At 46.9% G+C, this 15,534-nt stretch overlaps 1 protein-coding gene across 5 annotated transcripts in view; it reads left to right on the top strand.

The window, feature by feature from the left end:
- KCTD1 (potassium channel tetramerization domain containing 1) overlaps positions 1-14,858 on the top strand; it is a 187,684-nt gene extending 172,826 nt beyond the window's left edge. For 4 of the 5 annotated variants that reach the window (XM_086682658.1, XM_086682660.1, XM_025931277.2 and 1 more), the window contains exons 4-5: positions 9,254-9,559; positions 13,888-14,858. In XM_086682658.1, coding sequence (XP_086538784.1) covers positions 9,254-9,559; positions 13,888-14,046 — 465 coding nt within the window. In that variant the 3' untranslated portion in view covers positions 14,047-14,858. Of the gene's footprint in view, positions 1-9,253; positions 9,560-13,887 lie in introns of those variants that run through there. The other variant, XM_086682657.1, reaches the window with a different exon arrangement.
- The last annotated feature ends 676 nt before the right edge of the window (positions 14,859-15,534 follow it).

Here is a 15,534-nt window from a genome sequence, read left to right as displayed (position 1 = left end):
ATATGATGCTAACTCACTGAAGAAACAGGGCCAGGTGCCCCACAGAATGCCCCCCCCCCCCGTCTGGATTTGTCTGGCTGCCTCGTCATGCGTACTTTAGTTCTTTACTCTAGCCTCTAATTTCCTGTAAACTGCAAGTTTCATCTGAAGGCCTGATAGTCTAAGCTAAACATTTCAGTGAGGATACATCTCTGGTGATGCTGTGCACTTCACATTACATTATGTTAGCAAACGTAGGTGTCTGAATGCTGGCCCACTCGTTAATGATGCCAGGACTGACCATCGATCAGAGGGAGTTATGTCTTCCTTAGGTTGCAACAAAAATGATCTCGGTCAAGCTGAGTTTCTCACCTTGCCCTATTAGCATTTTGAGCCAGCTAATTTTCTGTGGTAGGGCTGTCTTTTTTTTTTTTTTTTTATTTCTTTAATATACATCTGAATTAGCATATAGTGCAACAATGATTTCAAGAGTAGATTCCTTAATGCCCCTTACCCACTTAGCCCATCCCCCCTCCCACAACCCCTCCAGTAACCCTCTGTTTGTTCTCCATATTTTTTTTTTTTTTTTTAAATTTTTTTTTTCAACGTTTATTTATTTTTGGGACAGAGAGAGACAGAGCATGAACGGGCGAGGGGCAGAGAGAGAGGGAGACACAGAATCGGAAACAGGCTCCAGGCTCTGAGCCATCAGCCCAGAGCCCGATGCGGGGCTCGAACTCACGGACCGCGAGATCGTGACCTGGCTGAAGTCGGACGCTTAACCGACTGCGCCACCCAGGCGCCCCTGTTCTCCATATTTAAGAGTCTCTTCTGTTTTGTCCCCCTCCCTGTTTTTATATTATATATGTTATATAATATATATATATATATATATTTATATATATATATAAAATATATATATTTTCCCTTGTGTTCATCTGTTCTGTGTCTTAAAGTCCTCATATGAGTGAAGTCATATGATATTTGTCTTTCTCTGACTAATTTTGCTTAGCATCATACCCTCTAGTTCCATCCACGTAGTTGCAAATGGCAAGATTTCATCTTTTTGATTGCCGAGTAATACTCCAGCGTGTGTGTGTGTGTGTGTGTGTGTGTGTGTGTGTGTGTCTTTACACCATGTCTTCTTTATCCATTCATCTGTTGGTGGACATTTGGGCTCTTTCCATACTTTGGCTGTTGTGGATAGTGCTGCTATAAACATTGGGGTGCATGTGTCCTTTCGAAACAGCACACCTGTATGGTAGGGCTGTCTTTTGAGCAGTATCCCTGGCTTCCACCCAGTATATGCCAGTAATACCCACCTCCTTCCCAGTTATGACAACCCAGAATGTCTCCAGACATTGGCAAATGTCCTCTAGGGTCAAAATCAGCCCCAGGTGAGAACCAGAAAGAATGAGAGGAAGGAAGTTTTTATGGGATGGATACTGGCTTACCTCATAGAATTAGCAGGAGCATTCTCTCAGGGCTGGAACTTGCAGGGCAGCTCTGAGGACCTCAGTCATGAGAGTTTGTGGGCTTCTAGAGTGATGCCCATGGCTCCAGTGCAATACTGCCCGGGGTTTCTTTCCCCCTCCTTGGTTCTACAGAGACCATCTCACTGGCTCAGGTGGCTCCGATGCTTACGCTTTAGCCAATCAGCTGTGGTAACCCAGACACGCGTTCTAGTCACCCACTCCTGAGAGTCGGACATTCTCGAAGAAGGCACTCTCAAAGAGTGGTGAGCTGGGTAGACCCCCAAGACGTCTCTTCTTCAGTACTTAAGAGAGTGCCCACTTAGGATGGCTGCCCCGGCCCCTAGTCTCAGCTGTTGCCTCCCAGTATTTATGTCCCTGGTGCAGAAACTGTTACTCCTGGCACCCCTGCCCAGGGCCACTTCTGTCCCTCTCCCGAGGACACTCCCTCAGAAGCAGGGCCAGCTGCAGCGACCGAGGAGGAGGAGGAGTGGGAGGCAGGCAGAACCGCCAGCCCGCAGCCCTGGCACCATCTTGGATCGAATCTCTAGCCCCTGCCCTCACCCCGCCCTACACATGAGCCCTAACTCCTGCAGTTAGTATGCAGCTGACTCGCCAAGCCAGGGTGTGGCTGCAGAATGCAGATGGGTCTGCCTCTGCTCTGCCTCAAGCACCCCGTCTTGATCAGCTGTGTATACGTGGCCTTTCTCCGGGAGACCCGGAGGTGGTGGGGGATGAGACAGTGGCCGGTTGCAGAAGGGACTCTTGCCGCCACTTCTGTGTCCTTTAATGGCCATCAGGATAAATCTCAGGCTGGGTGTCCTCCACCACCTTCCCCCCACCCCGGCTTGCGAGAAAAATGAGAGTAGTCAGGAAAAACTGGAAGCTGGTGCTGCTGGCCACAAGTATCAGCTGGTGGCAGGGGAAAAGGGAGCCAGTCTTTCTAGGTTTTGAAGAAAAGAAAGGGGATTGAGGGGTGGGAGGAGTGAACAGGTGGACACATGTCATTGCACATTTGTCCGAACCCATGGAATGTACAAAGGCAAACATGAACCCTAGTATAAACTGTGGACTTTGGGTGATGTAGGTCCATCAGTTGTAACAGATGCACCACTCAGGTGGGAGATGTTGAAAATGGCGGAGGCTGTGCATGTGTGGGGACAGGGGTATAGGGGAAACCTCTGTACTTTCCCCTCAATTTTAACTGTGAACCTAAAACTGCTGTAAAAATAGTAAGTCCTTTTAAAGGAAAAAAAAGGAAAAAAGTATTGCAGAACTAGGGAAATTAAGAATTTTAGACACCCCAAACCTGAAATACTGAAAAAATTATGGTGGCCCACCTCCCACCTAAAAAGAAAAGAAGGAAGGAAGGAAGGAGGGAGGAAGAAAGAAAGAAAGAAAGAAAAGGGTGGGAGGGAGAGAGAAAGAAAGAGGAGGGAGGGAAGGAATGAAGGGAGGGAGGGAGAGAAAGAGAAGAGAAAGAAAGAAAGAAAGGAATGAGGGAAAGAAGGAAGGAAGGAGGGAGGGAGGGAGAAAAAGAAAGAAAGAAAGAAAGAAAGAAAGAAAGAAAGAAAGAGAAAGAAAGAGAAAGAAAGAGAAAGAAAGAGAAAGAAAAGGGAGGGAGAGAGAAAAAAAGAGGAGGGAGGGAAGGAATGAAGGGAGGGAGAGAGGGAGAGAGTGAGAGAGAGAAGAGAAAGAAAGAAGAAGGAAGGAAAGAAAAAAATCTTTGAAACTAAAGGAAATTAAGTCCCGCAAAGATTTTTTTTATTTTCCTTATGACTACTACCTGGATGCTATTTTTGAAATGTAAACTATAAAATCCTTCATTTCCTCTCATCTTCTTGGTGTCCCTGCTTTGTGGGTCCCCTGATATTTACATACCCTGCCTTCTAGGGAGCCAAGTGCGTCCTGGGAGGCCCCAGGGCAGTGAAGAGGAGCTCCCGGGACAAACTGGACGCATTCCCCAGAACCCACAGTGCCTAGCATGGCATCCGGCACGTTTAACAGATTTTAAAATGAAAAAGTGACTGATTTGCCTTTGGAGTTTAAGGATGTGCCAACTGCTGTGTAAAATTTCAAGGCCATTAGGAGTTAAATGAATTTCTGAACTGTTTGGTGGAATCAGTAAGTGTGTGTGGCAAGCTGAATAATGGTCCCCAAGGGGGTCCACATCCTAATCCCCAGAATATATTACCTTACACGGCAAAAGAGACTTTGCAGCTGTGATTAAGTTAAGGGTCTTGAAATGGGGAGAATATCTTGGATAATCCAGGTGGGCAGAGTGGAATCACAAAGGTCCTTATAACTGAAAGAGGGAGTGGGGAGGGTCAAAGTCAGAGAAGATGTGATGAAGGAAGGAATGTGATTGTTGGCCAGGAGCCAAGGAATGCAGGCAGCCCTAGGAGCTGGAAAGGGCAAGGGAACGCATTGTCCCCTGGAGCCTTTTGAAGGAAGGCAGCCCCACCGGCTAGCTAGCCCTGCCTAAGACCCATTCCAGACTTCTGACCTCCACAACTGTATGAGAGTGAATCTGTATTGTTTTCAACCACCAAATCTGTGGTAAGTTCTTACAGCAGCAATTGGAAACTAATACACGGTGTAAATGACTTTCCTCCCCCTAGGGAGAATGTTTTCTGAATTCCAAATATTTAATCAAGAAATAAGCCTTTGAGACACGGGTCCATTTGCATTTTGAAGTCCACCCATACCTATGTACCGTGTACCTATCTCCAAGGTCCTAGAAAAGCTCAATTTATTCGTTGTAAAATGGGATCTTGATCTTTCTGTGCCTTGAAAAACTATCGTAAATCTCAAAAAATTTTTTATTTTAAAAATATGTATTCTAGGATTTTAAAATTCTTTAAATGTGATAATAGGTCTGTGAATAATCTATTTCCCTCTACCTGAATGTGAGGCTACACAAGAAATATGGATGATACTTTCCTAATTAGGGAAGATAAAATTGGCATAGAAGCAGGGCAGACGAGTGACAGCATCTAGTACATTCTGCAGTTGCTTTGCTGAAAAGCAAATGTAGTTTTGGGTTTCATTTTCTTCAAAAGGAAATCTGGGGCCACACCTGCTGCTGCCCCATAAACTCCTGCCCGTTTCCACCTCATACCTTAGGGATAAGAGACAGCGTTGTCTAGAGGAACAACCAAAGAAAGGAACAGTGGGTGTTGCCAGATAGGAACCAAGGTATAAGGAAAGAAGATTTCAAAAGATTCAGAGAGCAGAAGGAAATGAACACAAGGTCAGGGGGTCTAAAGAGAAACTTGGTAGACTCTAAAAAATACGGGATTTAGACAGTAGAATTAAATGATCCCAATTGAGGAAGGAAAGGAGGATGAGGTTCCTAAGAAAAGCAGCCGTGGGTATGAGTCGGCTCCACGGGGCGATCTCCGACGAGCTGAGACTGGAAACGTGTGTTAGGAAGTAGAGAAAGACGACTATAAAGGAGCCCGCCAAGAAAGCGAATGGCCAGTGTGAGCTTAACCGTGCAGAAAATGATAACAAAAACAAGAAGGGCCTTTTTAGTTCTTGAGCTGGCAGACGCTTGGAGGCAAGTCAGCGTGGGGGGCCGATGGCCAAGGGGAGCCCGGCGCTCGGCTGTTCTCCAGCGTCCGCTGCCCCGGTGTAGATGGCGCTCCACCCCAGAGACCGGAAGGAACAGCACAGTAAAGGAAGAGATGAAGCCAGATGGTCAAGAGAGAGTAAAAGAACACCTGGTGGCCTGAAGGAGTTCAAGACCGGGCCCTGTGAGATACATCCCAGGGTATAAGATGGTCTTCAGGGGACCCCTTTAAACTTCGCTTCAGTAACCACTGGCAGAATCCTTGAGAAATCACTGAGCAGGGCCAAAAGTCTAATAACGGCCAGTGTTTCCCTCATTGTTCAGGAGCAGAGAACAAGGAACACGAGCAGCATCGTATAGGGAGGCACTCTGTCAGGCCATGGCCAGACCTCAGAGTGGATTACCCATGTGGCTCGTGAACTCAGGGGGGAAAGAGGGTGAAGATTCAGAGTCAGCATTGGAGGAGCTGTAACCCCAAGTCCTGTTAGCCCCATTACCTTCAGGTTATGGTAGACAAACTGGTGGGTCAGGACATTGTCATGGATATAGACTCGGATATCAGGGCTGGAAGCAACTTCGAAGGAGTTGATTCCTCTCATTTTATAGATAAGGAGACTGGAGCCCAAAATAGTTAAGGAGAATCTCTGGGCAGTACAGAGACTTGGGCCCTCCCACATGTCCAGCCTTCTCCTTGGAGTCCCACCCAAACACATGGCATTTCAACAAGACACCCAGCAAATGCCACAGTTATGGGCTGACTGATCTCCGAATTCTAGGTTTTATAACTATTTGAACAGCCAGAATCCAGAGTCTTCATTTGCTACCTGAGCATCAACCTGAACCAAGGTCTGCATGTAGCCGTGTCATTACTCCATCTAGAAACACAACACCTGGCTCAAAATGATGAGAGAGAGAGAGAGAGAGCAGAACATTGGATGAAAGAATCCACATTTTCTCAGTATGTTGGGACAAATTCCAACAATTTAAAGAGGGATACATAATGGAGGGTTTAAAATTTTTCACAAATGCTGAAAGAGAAGGGCCTAGCTCAGTAGCAGCTCTTAGGAAAAGGTATGGGGACGCCACAGTCAGCAAACTATAAACTAATAGGGTAACAGGACAGCCAAGAAAGTTAATACAGGCTGATGCCGTGTGGTAGGCAGAATGATGCCCCTCTCCGAAGATGTGCACGTCATAATTCCTGGAATCCAGGAATGTATCACTTTACATGGCAGAAGGGACTTTGCAGATGTGATTAATTAAGTTAAGGGTCTTGAGATTGGGAGATTATTGTGGATAATCCAGGTGGGCCCAGTGCACTCACAAGGGTCCAAGTGAAAGAAGGAGGCATGAGGGTCACAGTCAGAGAAGATGTGACAATAGCAGAGGTCAGAGTGATGTGAGACCACAGGCCAAGGAATGTGGGCTGCCTCTGCAAGCTGAAAAAGGCAAGGATACGAATTCTCTAGATTGTCCAGACCCCTTTAGACCTCTTACCTTAATGACCCATTTTAGACCTCTGACTTCCAGAACTGTAAGAGAATAAATTTCTGTGGTTTTAAGCCACTAAATGTGTGGTGATTGTTACAGCAGCCATGGGAAATGAATGCAGGCTGCTTTAATAGTGGTTAGAATGTCCGGCCAAGCAAAGGTTTCACAGTGTGCTCATCAGATCGCATCTGAAATGTTAGGTCCAGTTTGGGTTTGGGTTTTCAGAAGTATGTTGACAAAGTCAAGCACACATCAGATATTGAAGGACCTCTAAGTCATAACGAATGAAAAAGAGCTGAAAAGATGGGGTGTTTTCAGCCTGAATAATACTAAGACGTAACAGTTGTGTTCAGACGTTTGAAGGTTTAACAGGTCAAAGAAAGTTTAGGATCATATAACCCCAGATGGCAGAGTCTGAACAAGTAAGTTGGAACTACAGGGAAATTAAGGTCCTTCTAACTGAAAAACTTACAACCATCAGAGCAGCCAACAAAGTCAGTGCTGTGCCTTGTTAGATAGTAAGCTTCCCATCACTGGAAGCATTTAATCAAAGGCTAATGGTCACTATTCAGCAGTGTTTGAAAGGATTCCTCCAGAGGGTCAAAGTTGGTCATTAAGACTGCTTTAAGCAGTCTCAGATTTGAAGACTTGATGACACATTTTCACTGGAGTCCAGATTCTTTCTTGTGTTATCATTGTTTTTAATGTTTATTTATTTTTGAGAGAGAGACAGAGTGTGAGCAGGGGAGAGGCAGAGAGAGACGGAGACACAGAATCCGAAGCAGGATCCAGGCTCTGAGCCGTCAGCACAGAGCCCGTTGCGGAGCTCGAACTCACAAACCGTGAGATCATGACCTGAGCCGAAGTCAGACACTTAGCCAACTGAGCCACCCAGGCACGCCTTGTGCTAAAATTTTTAATTCTCATAGGAAAATAAAAAGTTAGTAGCAGAAGTTCTCATTTCTACTGCCTGTCAACTGTCAATGCTGTTTTTAAATCTCCTTGAGAGCTGTCATCTGGATAAGTAAGTAAAAGATTGAGGTCAGCATCTCATGGTTGATGTACTTCAGTGGGGATCCCAGGTATCCAGGAGGAACCGGCCATCTCCCCACTCCCGCCCTCAGGCTGTGTGAGGGGGCCTCACTTCTGTCCTTTCCTAAGCGTGGCCACACCTCAGCCTTATTCTCCTCTCCTCAAACCTCCTGTGGGTCAGGTGCCAGGATGTGCAAGGAAGATGATGAGGGCAGTGGGCTCCTCTCCAGCAGGGAACCGGGACTCCTGCAATAATGGCATTGCCGGGAGAAGACAGAGCACCGAAGCGGTCTGTTCTGCTGAGGGGCATCTGGGGCAGCGTCTTCACCTGGCCCAGGTGTCCTGCCACAGAAAGCGGAAGACCCGGCTGGAGGCCCGCTGGGACTTTCTCACCTCTCCATGCTTTTTTCTCTGGAAGCCCTGCGTGATGCTACTGCCGCTGCTGCCTTTGCCGCTTAATTTGCAAGAAAAAGAGCAGAGTGCCAAATAGAACCCGTTTTCCCGTGGTCATCCTCTCCGTGCGCCATCCCATCCAGATGGCCGAGGCCTCGGGCCGCGCTCGGGCCCCAGGCTCTCAGGGCGGCTCTGCCGCGGGCACCAGGCACCGCCTGCCAGCTCCAGCCCGAGGAGGGACGGCAGACACGCCTGTGTCAGCTCATTAAAACGTTCTCAGTCAACATGTCCGGACAAGTGTCCCACTTGCCTCACACCCGGAGATGATTGTGGTCATAGCTACGCGTAGACCGTATTGACCTGCTTGATAACATCATTCCTGCGTTGCTGCCTCCCTTTTCCTCCTTTCCCTCCCTTTTCCTGCGTCGCTGCCTCCCAAGGCTCCCATTCAGTGACACGCGCGTGTGTGTGTTAATACCTGCTTGCCAGATTTCTGTTCTAATTCAGTAGATTTTGTTTTAAGGCAAGAGTCAAAGAGTGGGTGGCTGTGGTTTCAGAAAGGGACGGGTTTCCTTTCATGCACATCTGTCCGGCAGGGATCATGGACTGATGTCTGCCTCTGTCCCTTGAGCATGGCAGCGTCGAGGGCGGTGCCTCCGCCTCCCCCAGACCATCCCAGATCAGCACCCACACTTAGGTCAAAGCCGCGCCCGGCATGTGCCCTGCAGGCGCCCTCCCGCCACTGTCTCTGGCCGCCCTCCCGCCTCGTGCTGCCCCCTGCCTCCCACAAATTCTGAGCTGCCAGTGAAGGTGATGGGGAGGGTGGGCTTCCCGTGAATAGTGCGCCTGCGCCTCCCTCACTGAGACCTACATGTGGCTCCTTCTGGAGGACGTAAAGTGGATTCTCACCGCACGAATTTTAAATGCCCAGAGGCACTCCTTACTGAAAGAGAAAAGTCATGGCTTCAGCCTTTCTCACCTCCGTTTTCTCATCTGCACAGTGGGAATAATAATGGTTCCAAATCCACAGGGCTGTTGGGGGGGGGGGGCTACAGGGTTTAATTTATGGGGAGCATTTAGAAGAGGGCCTGCCTGGCCCTTAATACTCTTATCTCTTTTTATCATCGCTGAATGCATTAATGAAGGAATGAATGAATGCACGTGGAGTTGTGTTGTGAGTGAAAAATTCACACGCAGATTTGATTATCAAAGTAACAGAGGTGGAAAAAAATCACCTCTTACCTGTGGACATCTTCAGCGCTTCGTGTTTGTATTTTGCGCTATGAAACGCCTTTTTTGTTTGTTTTGCCAGGACTACACTTTGTTATATGAAGAGGCAAAATATTTTCAGCTTCAGCCCATGTTGTTGGAGATGGAAAGATGGAAGCAGGACAGAGAAACTGGTCGCTTTTCAAGGCCCTGCGAGTGCCTAGTGGTGCGTGTCGCCCCAGACCTCGGAGAAAGGATCACGCTCAGCGGTGACAAATCCTTGATAGAAGAAGTGTTTCCAGAGATCGGCGATGTGATGTGTAACTCTGTCAATGCAGGCTGGAATCATGACTCGACACACGTCATTAGGTTTCCACTGAATGGCTACTGTCACCTCAACTCGGTCCAGGTACAGCCTTGTCGTATACCGTGTGGAATCGAATGTCGCTCTTAATGCTGTTACTTAACCTTGCCTTCACACAGTGCCTTCCGTCCAGAGAGCTGGGAAACTCTCATGTGGCATCACTTCTGGGTAGGTAGGCCTGTTCACCCTCTGGGCCCTCAATCATTGCACAGGTATTTGTTGAACATACACTACAAGCCGGTGCCCGTGTGAGCACTGGAACGCTAGGAGACGAAGAAATAGACAATAGCTTTATTTTCAGGGAACTTCCATTCTGGGAAAGACAAGGGAGCCAAACAGTAACCAACAGAAATGGTGGTCAGGTAGTGAGAAGAGAGAGTAGCTGGGATGGGGCGTCCCAGGCAGAGGGCCCCGCAAGTTGTGAAGATCCCGAGGTAGGAGTCGGCATGGTGTGAGGAGGGGTATCGAGGAGAGCCCGCGCAGCTTGAAGAAAGTGAGAGACAGGGAGTCCTGAGACCCGAGGCCAGCAGGTGGCTGGGAACAGATCACGGATTGCCTCCTGGGCGGCGGGAGGCACCCTGAGATTTTTTGTTTGTTTTGTTTCTTTTGGTTTTCATTCATTTGCTTGTGTGAGTAAAAGCCATTTGAGGATTTTGAGCAAAAGCGTGGCATGATGTAATTCAGCTCTGAACATGAATCCTCCGGCAGCAGAGGGAAGCAAAGGGAGAACGGCGGAAGCAAAGGGACCAGTTAGCAACAGTTGAGAAGCGTCCGATTCTGAATGTCAGGAACGTAGTAGAGCTAACAAGGTTTCTGACAGTGGCTGTGGGTTCTAAGACAGAAGCCAAGGATGACTACGATTTTTGACCCAGAAACTGGATGGATGGGATTCCTGTTTTCTGAGATGGAGAAGTCTATGGGAGGAGACGGGTGGAATTCAGAAGGTGGGTTTACACGTGAGGTGCTGAGTCCCTTAGACGCTGGTTGGTCTGCTCATTATCGTAACTAACGTGTGGCAGCCCCACGTCAAGGGTTGTATGTGCCTTGTCTACTTGTAACAGTCTTTATGGGTCAGCGCCGTTAGCCCCCCTGTCTTGCTGATGAGAAAGCAGAGGCACATCTGGGTCTTAACTCCGGGTCTAGGTCACTCAAAACGATTTGAAGTCAATGGAGTAAGGGCTTGGGGTTTCTCCCACCCACCCCCTTTTTTTAAATTCATTTATTTGTGAGAGAGAGACAGAGTGTGAGCAGGGGAGGGGTAGAGAGAAAGGGAGACACAGAATCTGAAGCAGGTTCCAGGCTCTGAGCTGTCAGCACACAGCCCGACGCGGAGCTCGAACTCACAAACCAGCGAGATCATGACCTGAGCCGAAGTTGGACGCCCAACCATCTGAGCCACCCAGGCACCCCCTCCCGACCTCTTTTTAATTGGCGTGGGCCTATGCCTTTATTGACCCAATAAAACCCCTCCCACAGCTCAAAGACTAGAAGCACCCACTCTACCATTCTGCCCCTTGAAGATTGTTCCACAACTATTTATAATTTTTGTAAATGTTTATTTTATTTTTGAGAGAGAGAGAGCAAGTGAGGGAGGGGCGGGGGGGGGGGGGGAGACAGAGGATCCAAAGCAGGCTCTGCGTTAGAACTCATGAACCATGAGATGATGACCAAAGTCAGACACTCAACTGACCGAGCCACTCAGGCACCCCACTACTTACAATTTTTAAAATTTACGAACAGGCGTCCAAGAACAAAACAGCAGGAGATGCTGGCAGGAGCTGTGTCTTGGGAGGGCAAGAGAAAGGCACACGCTGGCAGGCAGTGTGGTGGCCGCTGGGTTGGATGGGGCCAGAGGTGCACCCGCAAGGCCCGGTGTTAATTGAAACTCTGAAAGCCGTTTGCCTCCTACAAACGCTCCCTGTCCCAGCCCCCCTCCAGATGGAGGGAGGAGGCAGTGCCCATCAGAGCCAGGACAGCATTGCTTCTCTAGGGCCCCATGTCTCACACAAAACCCCAGCCCACCACTCAGGCTGTGGGACAAATTCATATGCCTGACAAGTTTCCCAGTCATTCAAGTCTGATCAGATGTGGACATTTTCATCTGGATTAACATCATCAGTGACACAGCCATGACACAACCACGACGTAATCGATGACTCCAGCTTCCTGCTCCACCGACCAAGAAATAGGCACCGTCCTCTAGGCATTCACAGGTTTTGGGATAAGACACACAAGACCTGATACCTCCAGCCCAGCCCTGGAGTGATTTAATATTCCCAAGTGATCACTAACTTTAAGGAATTTTGTTATTGACAAATTGATGTTTAAAAAGAAATGGCCAAGGAGCATAGCTGTTTGCATTACTTTGAAATAAGCTTTGAGCACATTCAAGGTACTGCTGGGTCATATGGAATAATTATCATATTAGATGTATCAGACCCCCTAGGGAGGAAGCTTGGGGATTTCCACATTTAACAGTTTAGCAACCTTCCATCACTGCAAGACAAACAATATCAGAGTTACGTTCTTTATTGTTCACAGCTTCTACCTTTTCAATTCCTCTCCCAGTGAAGGCAAAGAATCCTTTCTGGTGCCGTGGTTTGGCCAGGCAGACTGGGGTTTTTCTTGCTGAAAGGCTACATTCCTGCCTCTGCTGGAGAAGTCTTAGCTCTTGGGTCCTCACCTTTTTATTTAACTACCACCAAAGCACATCTTGACTTTGAACATAGGGATTGTTTTCTTCGTTCGGTCCCTTGCTGACTGGTGTGCATATGCATTGTGGATATATCTACAGAAATAAGAGCACTGTAGGTTAGAATGTTCATTTGTTCTCATAAAGACTTGGGTTTTTTTTTTATTAAAAAAAATTTTTTTTTTTAATGTTTGTTTTGGAGACAGAGAGAGAGTGTGTGTGTGTGTGAGCAGGGCAGGGGTAGAGAGAAAGGGAGACACAGAACTCAAAGCAGGCTCCAGGCTCTGCCCTGTCAGCACAGAGCCTGACATGGGGCTTGAAGTCACGAACTGTGAGATCGTGACCTGAGCTGAAGTCAGATGTTCAACCAACTGAGCCAACCAGGCGCCCCTTGGTTTTTTTTTTTTTTAATTGGCCAGCATTAGAAGTTGTAGTTTTCTGAAAGTTTACTCTATTGTTTTCTAATCTCTAGTGAGCTCTTTTGCAAAATAGCAAATTATATTCCACATAAAAGTAGGCAACCAAAAAATAATAATTTAAGAAGAAACAGTAAGGGTTTGCTTTATGTTGAGTACATTTTAAAAGTTAATAACATCCCACTTCATTTCCCCCCCAAATTTTAAACCAGAATTTTTTTAAAGTTATGATTGAGTCATCTTGCCTTTAGAGTGGTGTAGAAGTAATTTAATTATAGCCAGAATCCCAGGGAACATTTGCAAGTCCAGTGTTTGTTGGATTCCTAAGGAAGCAATGCTGTAGATCAACTTTCTGTATTTTTGCCTAAGAGCATAGGAATTGTCTCCTACATTTAAGACCATCGGACATGTTGGTGACCAACCCAGGGATCTTTCTGGCACTAGGTATTTGATTTCAAAACTGAAGAGCTTATGAGAAGTTACTATTATATGAGAAGTTTAGAATATCTTTATTTGGATATGTTTTCTAACATCTAACCATTGCAATTACTCTTGCCTCCCTGAATGCACCCAAGGCAATAAATCTATTTCAAATGCCACAAACTCAAAAACTTGTAGATAAACCTCAACCATCTTCAGCAGTCCATTGGTTCTGCCATTGAAATTACATCCGTCTTCCAAACTGAAATATATGAAGTTAGTACAGGCAGACTTCAGCAGTGGTGGCGCTGAGAGTGAACGGGTTGAGAATGACTCACTGGCTGAGTAGATTCAGATCATTTGTCTGGCCATATCATTTATCATCTCATAGAAGATATTTTAGTGATGAGATTGGAAAGGTAAACCCTCTCTTTTTGCAGAGAAGGGAGTGTTGCATGTTACAAGAAACGTGGCATCTGAGGCCAAATGGAGCTGAGCTGGAAACCCACTTCCATCACTTATAGGCTGTGAGCCTCAGTTTTCCCGGGTATGAAATGGGCTGACCACCCATTAATAAGCAAGGTGGTTGCAACTATTCAATGAACCGGCACGTGAGCGGCAAGCATGTGAAGGAGTATTTTGGGTGTTGGACACAACCGTTCCATCCCTCCTGCCCTTTAGTGCAGGGCCTTCCTCTGAAAGCAGAAACTCAGAGAGACTCGGGGGGTGGGTAAGAATGACCAGGGCTGCACAAGATCTCAAACTTCAGGACACCTCTTTGGGCTGTTCGTGTGGCCAGAGGACCTGTGTCCCCCTAACCAGATGCTTGTCTTGGCCCTGTGCAGGTCCTCGAGAGGTTGCAGCAGAGAGGATTTGAAATCGTGGCCTCCTGTGGAGGAGGAGTGGACTCGTCCCAGTTCAGCGAGTACGTCCTGCGGCGGGAACTGAGGCGGACGCCCCGCGGGCCCTCTGTCATCCGGATAAAGCAAGAGCCTCTGGACTAAACGGACAGATTTCTTATGCAAAAAGGAAAAAACAAAAACAAAAAACGTACACAACAAATAACGCAAACAAAAAAGGGACATTTATGTGCAGCTGGGACAACAAAACCAAGTCCTGGACCTAAAATTGAATAAACAGACACATTGATATCCAATAGAGACCACACCTGTATTCATATGGGAACAATTGGAATAGTGATATCCTCAAGGTGTAAAAAAATATATAAATATATATATATATATGTCAAAAGGTAGGAAATGCAAAAAAAAAGGAAAAAAAAAAGTTTCAAAAAGGTGGTAGCTACAGTTGGTGCTGTGATGGCCGTGAAGTGTCCTGGGCCTCCCAAGGCCTCTGACCGATAAACAAGCCATGAGCAGTGAGGACGCATCTCCTTACGGTTTTCATTGCCAACAGCCATCCATTGTTTCCTTTTCCTTTGTCTTTCTTTTTCCTTTTTTTTTTTTTTTTAAAAAAAACAAAACAAAAAAAAACACCTTGAATAGAGTTTATTTGCAGGATGGAGGTTTCCTGTCCTCTGTTTAGGCGGGACGGGCAGGACTTCAGAAAAACTCTTCATGAGCACACTGCATTCGAAAGACATTAGACATGAAATTTTAAATGTAGTTTGTACAGAAGTCACACTTCTTTGCCCGCCTCACAGATGTGAACATGACTTTGTTTTTAAACTGATCAGTTTTGCAAAGGGGCCAGAATTATTACTTGTTAGACTTGCTCCAGTTTGAGTCTGCTGCTTTCCTACAATTTTTCAAATTTTATAATGTATTAAATACAATAAACTCTGTTTAAAAAATAAGGTCTGTGTGAAACGCGCATGTCAGGATGAAGCTGTAATTGAATGAGATTTTTCTTTTTCTGAATTTTCTGTGTTGGACACCAGAAGACATCAGCTGAGGCTGGTTTTGAGGTCAAAGCCACTAAAAGATAAAGGATGTTAACGTGTGTTCAAAACAGTTCTGTTCCCACCCGGCAAGTGTTCTGACCTGTGCTTTGTTAGCAAGATGATCTTCCTTCTCGTGAAATTTTTCGTTTATAAATTTGAGGTATCTGTTGCTGCAGGGCAAACCACGCCGAAAGTTTGCAGCTTAAGGCAACATCTTATTCTCTGTCACTTGAGCAGCCTACCCTTTGCTGGCCCGCTTCTGCGGCAGGGGGTGACGAGGGTGTCAAGGGGCAAGATTGGGCTGAAATGTCTGTCCTACATGGCTTTCCCATGAGTTGCCAGTCCATACTGGCTCAGGACCTCCGTGCCATGTGCTTGACCCCGTCCCAGCATGGGAGCTGGGGTCTAAGAGGGAGGGTCCCCTGCTGCTGGCAAAAGTGTTCTAAGAGGGAGGAAGCGGAAGCCTCAGTGCTCTGAAAGGCCAGGCCTGGAATTGCTCAGTGCACCTCTGCACAGTCTCTTGGCTCAACAGAGAGCCCAGATTCAAGGGTGGGGGGGGGGGTGGGGGGGGGTGGAGATAAAATCTACC

The sequence above is a fragment of the Puma concolor genome, chromosome D3 (assembly GCF_028749965.1).
Source record: "Puma concolor isolate L17-30 chromosome D3, mPumCon1.1.hap2, whole genome shotgun sequence".
Classification (NCBI taxonomy): Eukaryota; Metazoa; Chordata; class Mammalia; order Carnivora; family Felidae; genus Puma; species Puma concolor.
This window is presented reverse-complemented; position numbering and strand designations above follow the sequence as displayed.